General features: G+C 37.0%; 2 protein-coding genes across 6 annotated transcripts; both read left to right on the forward strand.

The window, feature by feature from the left end:
- Positions 1-5,288: 5,288 nt before the first annotated feature.
- Positions 5,289-11,312, forward strand: LOC111411697 (common plant regulatory factor 1-like). 5 transcript variants are annotated; one of them, XM_023042255.1, is made up of 12 exons: positions 5,289-5,493; positions 6,890-7,002; positions 7,221-7,265; positions 7,376-7,471; positions 7,655-7,735; positions 8,439-8,599; positions 8,954-9,002; positions 9,110-9,158; positions 9,786-10,012; positions 10,184-10,261; positions 10,429-10,554; positions 10,640-11,312. In XM_023042255.1, the coding sequence occupies exons 2-12, from the start codon at positions 6,943-6,945 to the stop codon at positions 10,871-10,873; spliced, it is 1,206 nt and encodes a 401-aa protein (XP_022898023.1). In that variant the 5' UTR covers positions 5,289-5,493; positions 6,890-6,942; the 3' UTR covers positions 10,874-11,312. The 5 variants fall into 5 exon arrangements, with proteins under 5 accessions (XP_022898023.1, XP_022898026.1, XP_022898025.1 ...); XM_023042256.1 differs by having other exon boundaries at positions 5,351-5,493; positions 6,929-7,002; XM_023042258.1 differs by lacking the exon at positions 7,376-7,471.
- A 3,815-nt stretch (positions 11,313-15,127) lies between these two features.
- LOC111412489 lies at positions 15,128-16,156 on the forward strand. Its single transcript, XM_023043428.1, has 2 exons — positions 15,128-15,275; positions 15,450-16,156. Exons 1-2 carry the CDS (start codon positions 15,128-15,130, stop codon positions 16,154-16,156), a joined length of 855 nt encoding a protein of 284 aa, XP_022899196.1.
- Positions 16,157-16,522: the final 366 nt, after the last annotated feature.

Consider the following 16,522-nt stretch of genomic DNA (forward strand, 5'->3'; position numbering starts at 1 on the left):
AATCCCTACCCAGATCGGAAACCCGTGTTAACAATCTTAAGATGAGACGGAATAGATATTAAAATAAAAATACACGCAAATAAATAAATGAAAAAGATTGCATATTGCCATTTTCAAAAAATTCTAGACACTCCATCCGCATCTTAAGCATTTGTTTGGCAAAATTTATTTAATTTTTTTTTTCAAACGCATTTTCTATCGCAGTTGTCTAAATAAATAATATTTCACATTTGTGAGCTCAAAACTTTTATTTACATTTTAATCACTTTTTTTTTAGAAAAATCAATTTTCACTGTAAATAATTTATCACACAAAAAGAATAAATCATGTTTCGTCTCCATTTTCTAAATCTCATTTTTAATCAAACGGAATCCATAATTTTATCAAATTTTCAATTACGTGTTTTATTAACTTTTATCAAAATTTATTAAAAAATTGATATTTAACTAAACCAAACGGGTGCTATATAAATGTGGACAATTACATTCGATCTTTTCGTTAATTTAAATTTACCTTTCAAAAAGTAAATTACTCCGTATAAAATTGATTTTTCTTTAACAAAAATTAAAAAAAGAGTTATAACGTCATAATAAATCCTTTCGACATATAACTTACCTCTATATTTTTTTTCCTTGAAGGTATTTGAAACCAAAATTTAACTTAGCCCATGTTTGAGCTCCATTTTAATTTAAAGTATTTTTCTGTTTTTTATTATTAGTCAACATTTTTTAATAAAATAATTTTATATGTAAGTCTAAAAATTTCTCTTAATTTTTAATCATACAACTTTCAAAAAATTGACTGTGTTCAAATTTTTATTTTTTTAAATTCATTAAAATGAAGTTGAAACAAGGACTTGATTGAGTAAAATAACGTTCCTACAAGTCACGTGAGATTGTCAGTTATCACTTATCCGCCACGTCAGTCAGACATGTTATTTCGAAGAGTAATTCTATTTAGGTCCTGTTTGGTGTTGATTTTTAAAGTCAAATTTTTTATCGTTAAAGAAACAAATGTGTCTTATTTATGCGTGAAGAAGTCAAAAATAACGACTGAATATGTTAAATAACTATATAAAAAATTTGATTTTTTAACTTGAAAAAGGGCTTAGCCCCACCAAAATTAAATAAAATTGAAAGGCGTTATGAGACGTGGACAACAGGTCACTAAAGATTTGACTGAGAAGCTTGCAATATTTTCTGGACCCACCTGCATTGAACCGTCATAAGTGGGACACGTCAGACATTCATTCTTTTGGAATTCCAAAAGGAACCCGTAACTTTATGTTTATGTTTATTTAGCTTCACGAACTTTTAATTATTTTAAATATGTCACCAAATCCAACGCAAACTTAGAAAACTAACCTTTTTTTTTGCAAAAAAAAATGACTTATTATGCCCTTCTCACAGTTTTTTTACAAATTGACTATGTATCAAAAAAATGGGAGAAATTTTTTATTTGATTGATAAGATTTTGATCTAATTAAATTTCGTCACATCATTTGTTGATAAACAAATTTGTAAGTTTTTTGGCATGCATGGACAAAGTTATCTATCTCTTCTACATCGACTTCTCTCTCCAATGCTTCCAGCAAATTAATAGAAAACCTATCTCGATGTTCGAATTTTTCGAGTCTGTTCATTCTTATTTCTATAGTTTCCAGCATATAGGTTTAGGGACATATTTAAAAAACAATGGAAAGTTCAAGCACCGAATAGAAAGGTGATAGAAATTAGGGAAAATTGTAGTAGCGATCCTTAACCTTTCACTTTTTGTAGTCTTTATTCTAATCTTCAATTTGTACTATCCACAGTCTCCCAAATCTTTAAAAAAATATGCACTTGATGTTTAAATGGATGTAAATCATCCAGTTGACCGTTAGTTGACCAAAGAATGTGAGCTTTGGCTGATTTTTTTACCAAATTGAAATGGGTAAAATGGTAATTTTACCACATTAAATAAGTAAACAAAAAATTAGAAAAAAATAAAAAATGAAAAGGGTTTCTCTTTCCAACCAACAGTCAAACGGTCCGGTACACTGTCGACACTGCTACTGCATCTTCAACGACAACTAACCAATATTGCTCACAGCAACTGTCGCCCCCTACCATCGCCCCCATCATTCCACCCAAATCCACAATTTTGCCCATAAACGGCCACCACCGCAATCAAACCAACACCAATCGCCAAAAATTATTTTCTTTGCTTTACAACTCAACATACTTTTACAAGACTGATATTTAATGGCGGGTATGTGCTGTGAGGTGAATATTGGTGAGACAGGAATGTCTGCACCTGGGGAGCGGAGTTCAAAATTTGGCAGAAGGAGAATGAAAATTCACTAGTTTAAGTTTCTACGCTCCGATTCCTCGGTGGATCCATCGCTAGAGAATGGTAAAAAGAAGAACTGTTCCGGTTTCACCTCCTCATCTCCTTCATTTTGCCTCTCGATCGCATTTCTTGGTCTCTAGAGCTGGCGTCGACACAACTGCTAAAGTCACCGTGTGATGGTGCCCAGCGATGGTCGAAAGTAGCAGGTTTAGTTTGGGGTAGGTGGATTGGAAGGTGGGTGAGATGTGGAAGAGGTGATTTTTTATTTTTACTTCTTTTCTCTTTTATTTTATTTTTGGTTTTTAAACTATTTTTTATATATAATAGCAAATTTACCATTTTACACATTTCAATTTGATCAAAATCAGTTAAAGTCCACCTTCCTCGTTTGACTAACGGTCAACTGAACGGTTTCCATTTTGGACCTCAGGTGCATAGATTTGAAAAATTTGAGATTGTGGATGGCACATATTGAAAATTAGGGTAAAATCTGTAAAAAAGTAAAAGATTAGGGACCGCTGTTGCAATTTTTTCTAGAAACTATTGTGGAAGATGGAAAATATACTCTCTCTTCCACCATTGACGTGATTGACTGCGAAGCATTGGATTGGTATCTCCAATTCAGGGGTTTGACTGATGTAGATAGCATTGGAAAACACAGAAATGTATTTCACGCTCTTTGTCACATGAGAGAAAAGGATAACGTTATCAAGAATCAACGATGCTCTATATGACACTATGTGATTCATTTAAAGGCAAAATTATATAATTTATGCAATTTTACTTTATGTTTAATGATACTTCGTGCTATCATTATAACATCAATGATATTAAATAACATCACTTGCGACAAAAATTTACACATTAAATGCACAACAAATAACAACTCACCTCCTATCACATAAATTTCATTTCGTTTATATACTTGTATAAAAATATAATTCTATATCTGCAATGAGACTCCTCGTGTTAATTTTAATTTACTTTTCATTTTATTTCTTCACACTAAGATTACTTATCTATTATGGATAAGTAATTCCTTATGTTTATGTAGAGCACCTTAATATCACGACGTCTAGTGTCTCAATAATATTATTTGTTGCTATTAGTACCAAAATACGTCTAATATGTCTTGTAACTCTTCGTGGAACTATGCTTTTAGCAGACTTTCACATTCTACATGTAATTCTATAGTACCTACTTCATATCACAATAAAGCAGTAAATCTTAGAGATGACAAAATTTATTGCTCGGTAAGAAATATAATCTTTGTTCCGAATTCCTCAAACATGTATTGATCTCTCTCTTCCCCCCTCTTCAATTTAAGCTATAATAATAAAATAAAAAAAAATTTATTAAACGAGAATGTTATTGAGAATTTCTTAATCTTGTCTCTTCATCCCGACTCTAAAAAATCTCCAACAAGATGAGAATGATAATGACCGTCTTGCCTCCACCCATCAACTTCCATTACCAGTAGTAATAAATCTTCTTCATGTCATCTAATTCCCGTTACCATACGTACTAAATCTTCTTCTTCATATCATTAATCTCCCGCTACCATCCTTACCTAAAAATTAAATCAAACAACTATCCTTTAAAATCACCCTTCATAGTAATTCAATGCCCTTCAAAAAAAATTAAAAAATAAAAATAACTTCAACGTCATCTTAACCAAATTGCCACTTAATAAACACTTGAGCTAATCTTGTCTCAATTCTAATCAACTAAAAACCTTCAAATTTCAATATAATTTTGCAAAGTAATACTTTTCAATCTATAAAACTTATAATCACCAAATGAGGCGCACCAATATACAGCACTCAAATAAACGTCTCTAGCTCATCATCACCATATATGATTCTATTCAACCTCGCTGATAGATTGACGATTTTTTGAAGAAATGCCATACTAGCTTATGTTCATTTAAATATGTTGATAGGTAAAAATGAAATGTGACTTTTACATCAACTCTAGAGAATAGATGTATGTTTATTGGCAATGAAATTAGAACAAAGTACACATCAATTGATGCAAAAGGAAATAGTATTGTCGCTTTTAAAGGAGTCTTAACTTTATCTTGGGAGGGAACCACTGGTCTTTATGTATAGGATGGAAAACCACATCACTTGGTCGCTTCACGTCATTTCAGCCACATTGTCGTTCTGAAACTGCGTGCCACTTATCTAAAATTCATTGCTTTTATTGACTGATGAAGTCGATCTTGTCAGGTCATCATTAAATATAGACTCCTGGTATAATATCAGGATAGTAATCATCGTTTGTTGGTAACTGGTTGAAAATGAGGTGTTGTCGTCAAAGATGCCAAGTGTCATTTAGGGAGTGATTGATGAAAAGGTGTGACGATGATTATGTGTTATTACGTCTCTGTAAATTATAGCGATCGCTTGTAAGATTTGATCTTGCGGCTAGTATGTCCAACTTGAAGGTTTAGAGTAGACATAGTAATCTAAAAATATTTATTTTAATGAGGTGGGCAGTCGGACTACAACAAAATATGTTTCAAATTCATTATTACTCAGCAAGCCAATTATAAATATATTCAGTACCTTTTTTTTTTTTTTCCCCTTGAATGTGCCTGTTCATACCTCAAATTTCAAAAGCATTTTTTAAAATCTCTTAAGAGCATGTGGGCCCATTCCGGACTTGAAATGCAAAATTAATTTCCATTTAATCTTTCCCAAGAAAACAATAAACTATTTCCTAAACTGACCACGCCAGCCACGACTTTGGTATTAGTTGGCCTATTTGATCCCCCGCAGAGAGCGAGTAGATAAGGGACACGTGTACGGTACACGACGACGTTATTAAAAAATTTCCGCCAGCACGAATTCAATGCGCCAGCTCACCTATGCCACCCCGCAACCCCGCTTTGTCTGATCGTATATACTATATACATACAACTGTATATACGCCTTTTTTTATACGGAGGACACGTGTTGGGTGACGTGTGTATATTTGCCTTGGCGCTCTTCTTTCTTCCTTCTCCTCTCTCTAGAATATCGAAGAGAAAAAAAATTCTCTTTTGCTCTGTGTGTGTGTTTTCGTTTTTCTAGAGAGAGAAAGAAATGCAAGGAGTTTAGAAGTTTGGAAATTCAGAAACTAGGGAGTTTTGGAGTCCTTTTGGTTGGAGACTTTCAGGTATGTTTAATTTTAAGTATTAGTTATGGATTTTAGTAACTCTCGGTGAATTGAAGTGGAAAACTTTCGTAGTAAGGTTTGAATTGCGTGAATTTGGGTGGTGTTTCCTGCTGATCATTGTGAATTTTCTTTATTTTGTGAAATTAAGTTGTTATATTTATTTTGATTTCTCTTTTTCTATTTCTTTTTTTGAATATGAAGAGTTTTGATTAGAAGCAGTTGGATTAGAGCAAAATTTTAAGATTAAGCTCAGAAAGCTTAAAGAACAGTTAGCAACATAAGTTTAACATTCTTTTTGGTTATTGTCTTGGAATTTTAGGTAGGTGACGAGGATAATTTTGTCATTACATTCTTGGTTGTTTTGGATGAGTTAACAGTTACTAAGATCTTATGTCAAAGTATCAGTGTTGGGTTCAAAAATGAAAGGACGATACTGCCCTCAGCTTATGCTCTGTTAATATTATACGTGTATTTGTAGACCTAAGAATTATTAGTTTTAATCAGGGTAACTATCGTAATGGGTAGCATCCATTTAGATGAAATACAGTCATTTATTAATTGGATCTAACGTGTTTGGTCGGGAAAGGTTGTCCGCAATTTATTTCTCTTAATCCTAACAAATTTGTTATTGATAAATACGCGAGTCTAGAAATTTATTTAGGCTGGATGAACATCCTCGATTTCTTTTTAAGAGTTCGGGCATCAAATTGACAAATTTTGAGACCCATGCCCAGTTGATTGCATCTGGAATTGAATTCGTTTATATCATTATGAAAAAAATCCCAATGACTGTTTTTCTCTTTGATCAAGAAAATCCTAGATATAGCAATTAAAAGTTTAATATCATAAAAATCGTATATCGATACATGTACGGGAAATTTTCCTCCTCAAAATCCAAATTTGGCTTTTGTACAAAGAATGCTTTCATTTTAATTGATAACAAGTGGAAAACCTTGGAAAAAAATAAACGAAAAAGAGGTAGGAAGTAAGGAACATGACATGATAATTATAGGTGTCTTAAGTGCGAGTTGGATATTAAGTAATGGACACGACTATATACTATAAGAGCAAGATTTTTAGCTTCTTTTTCCATTGAAGTATTGTTGAGTGCTGTCAATTCCCTCTACCAAACATGCCGTAAGTGTATCTGCCTGGTATAGCTGAGATGAAGTGAAGTTTCACGTTTTTGGTCTTATAGGGTCAAGAAACTTAACTACATTCAAAGAGGACATATATGCTGCCTTTCTATTCTGCTATTGTTAAATCTATTAGTTCTATACTGGGATTCCGAAGGACAGTCTTTCCTCATTTTTGCAATATTAATCTTGAGCTATTGGTCACAAAGATGCTTTTATACCTTTTGAAAATGTTTTTTAGTGGTTTTTCCATCTTGCAGATTGATCAAAAGGATTTTCTTGTATCGTCGATTGATTAGGTTGTCACGCTATCATGGGAAGCAGTGAGGAAGTGAAGTATGTTAAGCAGGAGAAACCATCTTCACCTGCAATGGTAATCCTAGAATAATTGTTACAGCAATTCAGTAGCCTATGCGCGTCCTTTAGAAAAGTTGGAGTGTGTATCCTGGAATTCTTTCATCTTACGGGATCTTAGTCTTCTTTTGAGCGCAAAATCATTTTAATGTTCTTTGTCCTTCAGCCTCTGTTTCCTTTATTACATCAGTTGATGCCCATTTCTGAGTAGATGTAAAATGCATTTCACCTTGACAGGACCAGAATAACGTTCACATGTACCCCGATTGGGCAACAATGCAGGTTGTTGTCTCTATCCACACACTTTGTTATAGCTGGGAGTAAATTAAATTATATTACATTTTATCATTATTGTCAGAGACATGCTTATTATTAGATAGTTTAATCTTCAGGCATACTATGGTCCCCGATTAGCTGTACCACCATATTTCAACTCTGCTGTTGCTGGTGGTCATGCTCAACCTATGTATATCTGGGGACTACCACAGGTTTTTCTCAAAACTGTATACATGCGGGCACGCACACCCTATTTATATAATTATATTTCGTTTGGCGGTCGCCCGGGGGTGGGGGGGATGCAGTTTCCCCTTGATTCTATTATCATCATTTGAAGCCATTTGCAGGAACTGCCTGTTTGAAATAATATTAACATTCACTTCTTTATGTTTCAGTCTATGATGCCACCTTATGGGGCTCCATATGCGGCATTCTATGCTAATGGAGGAATTTATGCACGTCCTGGAGTTCCCCTAGTAAGTTTCACGTTTCTTGGACTTCAGTATGCAACTAAATACGATCCTGATATCTGTGAAGGGGCTGTGTTTCATCACCTTGTCTGGAAGGAGCCTCTATCAAGGCAGTTATGTGGTCTAAATGCAATTGCAATTATAAAATAGCACCTCTTAAAATGATCATTATTTTCCTATTACTTTTTAATTTCCCATGCAAGATTCCTAAGTTGTGTTGAGTGCTCCCCCACTATTTGGCATTTGCCGTAAAACCCTAGAATAATAATATGTTGGATTGTGTGGAACTTAGCCTATATTTGACTCATGTTTATAAACATTCAAAACACTTTTTATCCATATGAAACAGGGCCTACAAGTATTATCCACCTATCCAGCACTAATTTCTATCTTTTCGTAAATAAAACAGTTTATAAACATTTCCCAAACATGCTTTTAATTATAATGGATGCTTCCCTATTATAGTGAAAACCTGCAGCAGCTAGTAGACTCGTGTCTGTGGTTGCTCAGTGTGTTTTGCGATTGTAATAGCTCCCAAATTAGTTAAGAGTTTAGTTGTAGCAACCTTTTGATGCTTTGATTCTTTTTCCAAATGTGCGTACTTTACTAATAAGAGCTGTATTCGTAGGGGTAGATTAACTTTAAACTTCATAGAAGTAGTATAATTGTTTGGAACTGGATGTAATATAATGACTGTGCGGTCATGTAGGCTGGTGCATCTTTCAGCACAGACACACAGGCCAAGTCTTCGGCTAATACGGATGGAGGCACGGTGCAAAAATTGAAAGAATTTGATGGGCCTGCATTCTTAATTGGCAATTGCCACACTGAAAGTGCTGAAGGTCAAGTTGATCAGAGAGTTTCACAGAGGTTTGTTTACATATAATGACAGCTGTGTTGCTTGTACTTAAATGTAACATATAATCTTACACGTGTTTTTGGTGAAGCTTTAAAGTTAATTTTACATACTTTGACTTTTTAGGCTTAGCTGAACATGTTTTTACTGTCAAAACAAGATTTTGTACTGAAAATTTGTAAGCCGAAGTAACTTATAAACAACCTCAAAATTTTTTGTGTAAAAGAATTTACTCGTAGGAACATTTAAGCTTAGCTGAACATGCTCCCCGGGCTTCTTAACTAACTAGAAAATATAAATTGCTTAGTGTTTGTGCTTGTTTATATAATTCCAAACTGAGTGTTAAACATCTCATGCTTCCTGAACAGTGAGGAGACTGAAGGTTCTAGTGACGAGAGCAATGGAATTACAACTGGGGTAAGGATTTTTTATTATATAGAGTTGACATTTGTCAAGAATATTAATTTAATTTGGTTTGTCAGTTTGGTATGTATCATCTCATTATTCTTGCCATCATTTTCTAGGCTGGTCAGAATGGAAAGAAAAGAAGCCGGGATGGAAGTCCTAACAACAGTAAGCTTTCTTTTCTAAGTAAAATTGTCCTTACTGGAAATATTATTCCACTAACCGCCGCATCTTGGTAGACTTCTCTTTTCCTTTTTCATCATGCATTGATGTCTGTATCCTGCACATATTGAAATATAGAAATTATTTTCAAAAATTGCATGGCTATTGTGAACAACTGTCGGCAGAACACGACTAACTTGCAAAATATGTGATTTCCTGCTTGTGTGTGTATTACGTAGTAGTTTTTGATGGGCACTTGAGGTTTTCCTTGGCACTACTTGCATGTTTAGCTAAGCTTGCTTATAAGTAAATAATTAAGTTCCAAAAATAAACTATTTTTTTATTGGTCAAAGTTAAGCAAGTTATATTTTTACATTAAGGTAAGAGTTAATTCTAAAATAAATAATGATCATGCTCTTAGTCTTATTTACATCTGGTATTGCTTTCGTGTTTAGTCCTTGGTTAAGTTTTCTTCTGTGGAAACAAATCATTTGGCTATGATGCAAGCATTATGGATAGGGCTTTTTTTCTAATAACAGAATATGCCACACTTCATTTTCCGCAACTTATTAACAAGTTTAATCTGAATAGTTAGGAAGCTTAGTTTCTGATGCTTTAATATTCTGAAAGCAGAAGATGGAAAGATTGAGACACAAAACAGTATGATTCCCAGCACAGAAGTTCAATGTTCCGAGAAAACCATGGACATGATTGTGCCTGCCGTTAATACATCTAAACAATTGATAGGAAACGTTACTACAGCATTGGAGCTGAAATATACTTATAACACAAATGTGAAGTCCAGTCCAACTAGTGTTCCACAATCTTGTCCACCAATGCTGAATGAAGCCTGTGTGCAGGTACATATTAAACATATTTCCCCTTTCATTTAACTTTAAGAACACTGGTAATATCCATGAAGAAAATTAGAAGCTTGAGAGGACTAGATGTGGCTTCCACAAACAATATCCGTGAATTATTTGTGCCATGATAATATAGTATTCCTGATGTGCGTTTTAAATGTACTACAGAATGATCGAGAGCTGAAACGGGAAAGGAGGAAACAGTCTAATCGGGACTCTGCAAGAAGATCTCGACTGAGGAAACAGGTATGAATATGACACGAGCATATGTCATAAATCATTGACTGTTTCTTGGACCATATGCTTTTATTGCATCTTCAAATCTGTCACTTAAAAATTATTTTTGTGTCAACATATCTTTAAGCTTTTTCGTTAATAGTCCCCCCCCCTTTTCCATTTGACTTCTCGTCCAGGCTGAGACTGAAGAACTGGCTATGAGAGTAAATGCTCTAACTTCCGAGAAAATGACTCTTAAGTTTGAGATAGATAAATTGATGGAGAGTTCAAAGAAACTGAAGCTTGAAAATGCTACATTAATGGTACGACCTTGTTGATGGGTTTCTGTTTACTCTCTTTCTATCATTAGCAATATATATAAGCTTAAAAGATGAGTAACATTCGCAGGAGAAACTGAGAAGTGCACAACTCGGACAATCAGATGAGACGAGTCAATACGAAATTGATGACTTGAGGATGAAACCGATTGGCACAATAAACCTATTGGCAAGAGTTAACAACTCGGGTTTTGTCGAAAACAAGGACGACGAAAATGACACGTGTGAGAAAAAAAGTCCCAGAGCAAAGCTTCACCAACTTCTGGATACGAGCCCCAGGACCGATGCTGTGGCTGCTCGTTGATCTGCAAATCTGTAATTCTAACCACTCGACCTAACTGATCTTGTAATTTTTGGCATAAATTAGAAGCTCGAAATTACTGCTAATTAATAGAATGTAAGATAAATTTCACTTTAACCGAAGACGAGGTATCAGCAACGACTGGGTTTTACCCCTCAGCAGTTGCAAAACCCGAGACAGAAGACGAGTTTTTAGAGTGATGGGATGTCTACAAATAGGTAATGTATACTGGAGAGATATGAGAACTATGTTTTTGAGAATGTTGTGGAAGGACATGTGGTTTGTGTAATTGTTTAAAGAACCTTGAAATTATGGGAAAGGTTCTTCTGCAAGTAAAAGCACGTCTACTCATTTTCTGCTATCATGTGATTCTGGTTGTATGAAAATGTAAATGCAAACTCTAGGTATTGTGTAATTGTTGATCATTTGGCTATGTGGTTCATCTTAATGAATTTATTCCCATTAATAGGTTTGAGATATATGTGAATTGAAAGGTCCAAATTTTCAATTGTTGGAATCAATACTTCTCCATAGTTGTTTTATATATAAAAAAACGAAAACCCTTCTTATTGGATGGTCAAGATACTTTACGAAAATTGAAATTCTTGATCAATGGAGGAATAATATTACTCCTTTTGTAAGTGGATGATTGACCTATTTCATGCTATAGTAAACTTTCTAGAAGAACTAGTTCATGTTGGGCAGAAAGAGTAGGTTTGAAGAAATAAAGAATGGTTAAAACTTAGAGCGTGTTTGGTTTGAATTAAAATTTAATTTTAATTTAAGTCAAAGTTAAACAATCAATATTAACCATATTTTTCATGGGTCTCATAATTTTTTAACTACACATTTCAAAAACTCCTATTATTATGAACTAAAAATTTAATTTTATTTTCCACCAGATATAAAATCATTTAGGGTGTGTTTGATTGCAAGTATGAAATTTGTATAAGAATAAATTCTAAGCAGTTCAATTTTTTAGAATTTATTTGCATAAAAATTGACAATTAAATGTGTTCGATTGATTTAATTTTCAAACTTGAAAATATTACACTTATCCATTTAGATAAAAAAGTGGATAGATGAGAGAGAGAAAGAAAGAGTGAATTCCTTGAAAAATAAAATCCTACTCTCCATAAAGAAATTTTTTTCTTTAATTTTGAAAAAAATATGATCATGTGATCAAAAAATAGGAAAATATTTTTCATGGAAAAAAATGTCAATTAAACAGCACAAAAGTAGTAATTTGGGTAAAAAAAAATACATTTTTCATGAAAAATATTAACTATCAAACGCACATTTAGTCTTACTCTTGTAGAGTGTTTTGTACTCTCTGTTTTTTCGAGTACTTCTTAAAACCCAAATGCATTTCTTGGAGGGCGAAGATATTCTTGATTAATTTGCCTTTTCGGAAGGTTAATAAATCGGTATTTTATAAAAAATTTAATTTGATGGTAATGTTTTTTAGTTTAATAAAATATCAAATATATTTAAATTTTCCTACCCATTAATATATTACGTTAATTTGTATAATTTTAAGGTTCTTTTTTTAAGGTTAACGAGATTAACAAGCAAATATGATATAGTGAAGGTAGAAAAACGCAAGCACGTGATAAACAATATTTGTTTCTTCAATAAAAATATCGAAGGTTAGATTAAAAATAATGAGTAGAATTATTCAATTTCAAATAAAAACTATTGCAATAAACCCTGCATTATTTGTTCTGTGACTTGTTAAAATAAAGCAAATACATAGTATTGACCTGGAAAATTGGACCTTCTATGTGGCCAATCGAGAGCTACTCCACGTATTCCTCTCTACGCACAATCAACGCACGGTCAGCCGTGTACGGCCGGGGCCAGCGAGGTGGCAGCGGCCGTATACACTCCGACGGTCAAGTCAAGTTCAGGTAGTCGGAACAGTACACAGGGGTTGTGCCAAATAATTAAGGGGGAGGAGAAAATATATATATAGATGCTTGCTATGGAGTGCTATGTAGTAAGAGTTTTATTACCTTTGTCTCTTGTCAACCCTTGGATATTTATAGGTGGGATAAACCATTGGATGTGGGGCACGTGTATGCATTTGACGGTATACGGCGTCTGCTCATAGGCGTCAATCAGCCGCGTCAGTAGAGTGGGCGGGTAATTACTTCTCCCGAGTTGAATTGACATAAAGTTGATAAGTCACATCAACTAACTTCATGGAGATGTCAAATCAATTTAAACCTTGGGGTAGAAAGGATCTTGGCAAAGATCTCCTTCTGAAATTGGCGGTAGATCTTCTGACAAAGGTCCCCGAAGTGCACTTCGCCTCGGCCTCAGGGGCGAGGACGCTTCGGTAGAAACGCCTATGTCTCGCAGTGTGATAGCAGGTCGTTGATATGGGGGAGATCACTTCGGAACCACTTCGGGTGGGTGTCTAGCAGATCAGAGTGTGTAGTGGTAGACATTCCGAGGTGGTTTAGATCTCCCCCATATCAACGACCTACTATCACACTGCGAGACATAGGCGATCCTTCTGAACTGATCGAAGCGCCCTTGCCCCTGAAGTCGAGGCGAAGTGCACTTCAGGGACCTCTGTCAGAATATCCACCGCCAATTTCAGAAGGAGATCTTTGCCAAGATCATTTCTGCCCCTAAGGTTTAAATTGATTTGACGTCTCCATGAGGCTAGTTGATGTGACTTATCAATTTTCTGTCAATTCAACTCGGGAGAAGCAATTACCTGCCCACTCTACTGACGCGGCTGATTGACGCCTATGAGCAGACACCTTATACCGTCAGATGTATACACGTACCCCACATCCAACGGTTCATCCCACCTATAAATTCCCAAGGGTTGGCAAGAGGAAAAGGTAATAAAACTCTTACTCCATAGCACTCCATAGCAAGCATATATATATTTTCTCCTCCCCCTTAATTATTTGACACAACCCCTGGGTACTGTTCCGACCACCTGAATCTGACTTGATCGTCGGAGTGTATATGGCCGCGGCCACCCTCACTGGTCCTGACCGTGTACGTCTGACCGTGTGTTTTTTGTGCGCAGGGAGGAATACGTGGAGTAGTTCTCGGTTGACCACATAGAAAGTCCAATTTTCGAGGTCAACAGATTGGCGCCATCTGTGGGAAACACTTCCCATTCAAAGTTCTGCATTCTCCATCGGAGAAATCACCGGAAAACTGGCGACTAACCCTAAAAAGGGCATGTTCTTGAAAAAGAACAAAGTCGAGTTATAATCCAAGTTCTCACCACCCTTGAAAAAGGGGATAGGATGAGTTATAGCCATGAAGAAAGACGACAACCCCATGAGGGAGGCCTCTGAAGAGGAGGTGCTCCATAACAATGTTACTCACCAGAGACCCCATCATCGGCGTCGCCGAGGTGAAAGAACAGCCATGCTCACTGAAAGAATGACTCTAATAGCTGGGGGCATGAGAGACATCGCAACTCAGAATATGGCGATGCATGAACTTCTCATGCAAGCCCAAAGTCGCCGGGCCTCTCAATTGCCCCAAGGATCTTACCCAGTGTAGGAAGCCCCAGTATCTCGTTCTCGAGGCCACACCAGTTGGCACAGAGAACGCCCCCTCGAAAGAGAAGTGGGTGCCGAAGCCACATCTTTTGTGCAAGGGAACCAGCCATCAGAACTACACTTGGGGGACAATTTCCATCAAGAATATGAGGAAGAGAAGTCGGTAAGCATCTTCGACCGGATAGGTGAGGATCCTAGCAATAGGGTCCGTCCAGTGAGAAGATCAGTTCAGCCAGATCAGGAACAAGAACGGGCTCCTCCTCCTCCTAGAAATAGGAGGGACATGAGAAACCTAGTCGATTGGGAGAGTCGAGAAGAAGCACATCTACCTCCCTAGAACATTCAAGATGATGAAGGGTCAGATGGGCCCTGTCGGTCTTATGAGATTGACGATGACGATGATAACCTCCATTTCTTAAGGGAGATCCGAAACTTCCCTATGCCAACAAATTTCATACCCCCTAAGATTCCCAAGTATGAAGGAAAGGGGGACCTAGAGAAGCACCTCACCAAGTATATGACACAAATGAGTCTCAGGGGAGCCTTGTCTGCTTTGAAATGCAGAGTCTTCCATTTAACACTAGGCGGAGTCGCTGAAGTGTGGTACAGCAGGCTTCCTCCCCTAAGCATTAGAAGTTGGCCATATTTGAAGAAAGCATTTTTGAATCAGTACGTCTCGCGAAGAGAATGAGAGGCCCCAATGCAACGCCTGCATGACATGAGGCAAGCCCCTGGAGAGATGCTGAAAAGCTATCTCGCCAAGTTTACAGATGAAATCACATACTGCGAACATCTCACTGACAGAGAAGCCCTTTCAACCTTGAAAGGCGGCCTTAACATGAACACTTTGTTCTTGAGGGACGTGCGTAGCAAGAATCCTTTCACCTATGACGAACACGTGGAAATGATGAGAGTTGAAATCATGAGTGAAGAAATGATTGATCACCGAAACCGTGCTGCGCAGGGACTCCCTCCGCCTCAGAGGTAGGTAGGTCGAGGACCCGCAGCACATCTTGTTACTTAGCAATGGACTCAAGCAGGACACGCAATAGCTCCCACCTCCGGACAGGCACTGGCTTCTGCTACACTAAATGCAGTGCCGGTATTGGCATATGAAAATGCTCCTGGCGAAGTGGGGCCATCTGGAAGAAACGATAGCAAGAAAAAGAAGAAGAAGCGATCAAACAGGCCCTTGGAAGGAGTAAGGTTTTGCACTTTCCATCAACTCTATGGGCATGACACCAACAAATGCAGAGACGCTCTTCGACGCCCAGACCGGACTGACCCACACCCCTCCAGGAAGAATGAATATTCTCGCAGATCTGTCTCCCCGAACAGTGGAGATCGAAGGCACAGAGAGCAGTCACCCCGGAGAAGAGAATCAAGGGACCAAGGAGAGTTCAGGCAGAGAGATCAGGCCCCATTTTCTGGGGGCCAAATCATCAGGGAAATCGAAACCATCATTGGGGGACCCCACATCGGTGGCAACACCAGGAATGCCCAAAGGAATTATACAATGGAAGCAAAGGACCCACCAATGATCACTTACATTATCAACGAGTCCCAAGAGACCAACAGGATGGCCCCAATTACCTTCTCCCAGGAAGATGCGCAAGGAGTTCACCATCCCCATTGCGACACACTGGTTGTGAGAGCCGTAGTAGCCAGAAACGGGCCCAAACGTATGCTCGTCGACAATGGCAATTCGGTGAACATATTGTTCGGCTCGACCTTTAACAAAATGTAGATTGAACATGGGTTGATCCCCGTGACCGACCCACTATTCGGATTTACTGGGGATAGCATCGTCCCACGAGGGCGGATCACTCTGCCCGTCGAGATGGGTTCGGCACCCCTAGTGGCCCAACACTTCATGAAATTCTTAATGGTAGACCACAAATCAGCCTATCATGGAGTATTGGGTAGACCCGCTTTGAAAGATCTTTGGGCCGTCACATACATCCACTACTTGTGTATGAAATTCCCAACTGAACATGGGATTGCAACAGTCCGAGGCGATCAGATGGGTTTCAGGACATGCTACTTAAACTCGCTGCGAAAGTTGGAGCCTCGAACTGTTAATGTAATCCTAACTGAGGTTCCCACTGAAATC

Source organism: Olea europaea, chromosome 16 (genome assembly GCF_002742605.1).
Source record: "Olea europaea var. sylvestris chromosome 16, O_europaea_v1, whole genome shotgun sequence".
NCBI lineage: Eukaryota > Viridiplantae > Streptophyta > Magnoliopsida > Lamiales > Oleaceae > Olea > Olea europaea.